The sequence below is a fragment of a genome (genome assembly GCF_019968985.1).
Source record: "MAG: Porospora cf. gigantea B chromosome Unknown PgB_NODE_3871_length_2410_cov_391.159, whole genome shotgun sequence".
NCBI lineage: Eukaryota > Apicomplexa > Conoidasida > Eugregarinorida > Porosporidae > Porospora > Porospora cf. gigantea B.
Window position 1 is genome coordinate 1 of NW_027178978.1, and position 2,410 is coordinate 2,410.

General features: G+C 52.5%; 2 protein-coding genes across 3 annotated transcripts; both read left to right on the plus strand.

Moving 5' to 3' along the window:
- Window positions 1-23: 23 nt before the first annotated feature.
- KVP17_003807 (uncharacterized protein) lies at window positions 24-380 on the plus strand (the record flags this gene model as incomplete). 2 transcript variants are annotated; one of them, XM_068521449.1, is made up of 1 exon in its annotated part: window positions 24-380. In XM_068521449.1, a coding segment is annotated over one exon (357 nt), but the record flags the coding sequence as incomplete, so codon positions are not given. The 2 variants fall into 2 exon arrangements, with proteins under 2 accessions (XP_068374783.1, XP_068374784.1); XM_068521450.1 differs by having other exon boundaries at window positions 120-380.
- Window positions 381-1,850: 1,470 nt separating this feature from the next.
- KVP17_003806 (uncharacterized protein) lies at window positions 1,851-2,036 on the plus strand (the record flags this gene model as incomplete). The annotated part of the gene is made up of 1 exon (XM_068521448.1): window positions 1,851-2,036. One exon carries the CDS (start codon window positions 1,851-1,853, stop codon window positions 2,034-2,036), a length of 186 nt encoding a protein of 61 aa, XP_068374782.1.
- Window positions 2,037-2,410: the final 374 nt, after the last annotated feature.

Below are 2,410 nucleotides of genomic sequence, written 5' to 3' on the forward strand. Positions count from 1 at the left end.
TACGACGCCTCATCAGAAAGCAGCACTCCAACAACCCACAGAATCTGCAGGGAGCACTGAGCCGACATGGCTTTGACTATCAGGATTTGCGCAATGCCACCGTGTCGCAGCTGCTCAAGATGGCGCACGTTTGCGGGCTCTGGCACGTGGTGGTGGAGGAGGTTAACTCGGCGCGCGATCGCAAGGGTGACCCTCGTCGACTACTGCTCGATGGCCCTCTACCGCATATGCAGGGAGTTGACCTGTCGGCTCATGTCCGCCCTCTGGTTCCACAAATCGTTCCGATTGTGCTGCCGGTTGCGGTGCCCATCAATGTTGCTGGCGTTAAGTCGGAACCCGTTCGGGACGACTTCGTCACCGTGAAGAGCGAACCACAGTGAAGAGTAAACCGTAAACACACTGATCGTTAAAGAGAAGAGCGACCACAAACACAAATCGTTAAGAGAGACACTACAAATACTAAAGAGCTGTTGCCACAAATACTAAAGTGCTACTGAAGAGCTGTACAAACTTTTACGCTACAGAAAGAGCTACACAAAGGCGATACAACGCCTTCGTTCCACTTCCTTTAATATTACTTCAAAATAGAATTAAGATTGTTTTGAAAATTACATTAAAAATATGTAACTGCCTTAAGCAGTCTACCGCTGCTCCAATCTACCGCTCCATTCGAGGTCAGTCGATTATCACTCGGCGCTGCCGTCGTGATAATCGAGTAAATGGCTCTACGCCAAGGCGCGGCGCCAAAAGTCGCAGATCCACCTCCACCAACGCTGGAGTCTTAAGAAACACCGCTGGATGATCCCAAGCTTTCGTGACGGTTGGGGGCCTTCCGACAAGAGGGGTTCCAGAAGTGGCACACACCCGTTTGAGGGCCCAACTGTAAGGGAGACATGGCAACCAGGGGAGACATCAACAGCGACATCTGCACCACCAGGGGAGAGAGGCCTTGAGTGTTGGAGAGTTATTGCAGGCGAGGCGGCGACATCCGCATCGACCCCCCTACAAAGGGATACGGCACCATCTGACTGAGGAGTCCTCACCACGACAGAGACATCGCCTTCAGCAGGTGGCGTGCCGCCTGGAGTCTGACTGCGCGAGTTCCACGGACTTGAACTTGCTTCCAGCTCGGAAAGCGACAGTCTATTGTAGACTGGTACTGGCGACGTTGAGAACGGAGGCACCTTCCCAATTGGCACACGTGGGACGTGTTTAGGCCGCATGTGGGGCACAGAAGCCGGGGGATAAAGGGCGGCATCTTCTTCAGAAAGCGTTAGGTTTTCTGCAGGAGGCCACGGCATTACTGCAAGAGGTGACTCTATTTCGCTTTCTTCAGGAGTCCACTGTATTTCGGTATCTTCAGGAGGCAACTGTATTTCGCTTTCTTCAGGAGTCCACTGCATTTCTTCAGGAGGCGACTGAGTTTCGGTTCGAAGCGACTGCATTTTGGCTTCTTCAGGAAGCGACTGCGTTCGTAATTAATGGTCCCCTCACCGGTTGTTTGGGTTGCCACTCCATTTTGACTTCTTCAAGTAGTGATGTAATTTATGGTTCCGGCTGGTTCTTTTATGTTTTGTGGGAGGTGGTGTTTTATGTTTTGTGTGCCCTAGAGTTCCTACTTGAAATCCCAGTTCTTCGAAGAAGCCTTCCCGCTGCGAATGCGTGGCATCCGTGGAGGTAGATCCTACGCCTGTGTGCCCTGAAGGCTCGGAGTTCCTGGATGGCATGTGTGTCGTCTATGAAGAACCCATCGCATACTGTGCTGACCAGGGTGCTGAACTGATTGATGGGTCTGTTTGTGTGAAGCCTGTCCACGAACCGGTTCGACTTCGAACTACGTTGACTCTGGAATGTCTCGGACGACAATGCTCGAGAAGGTCAGAGCCGAAATGGCTCGCAAGAACCTACTGCCGGATTTCGCTGACTCTACGGACTCCGTTGACCAGAAAACCCCTGCTTTCGAGGAGGACTTCGACGCAGTTGAGATAACCACACAGAGGCAGGGACGAGGGAGGGAGTCGTTGCATGAATCGTGATTCAGTAATAATAATCTGTGAGATCTGTGCATGGATAGTTCCCACCCAGATTATGAGGAAACCCCTGCTACAGCTTAGATTTGAGCGTTGTCAAATGTCTGAGGAGCCTAAGACAGACTCCCGCTGTGGTGGGAACGTGCGCTGAAGAGTTGCACTGGTGAGCTGGCCTGGTGGTCGGTCTCGATTTCAAGTCGAGGGGCGGTTCAAGCCGCAGGGGTTCGATTCCTCCCCCGGTGCGGATTCGGTTTCAATTATTCGTGGACTCCTTTTTCGTAACTGGAACGTGTGCTGAAGAGTTGTAGTGCACTGGTGAGCTGGCCTGGTGAGCTGGCCTGGTGGTCGGTCTCGATTTCAAGTCGAGGGGCGGTTCAAGC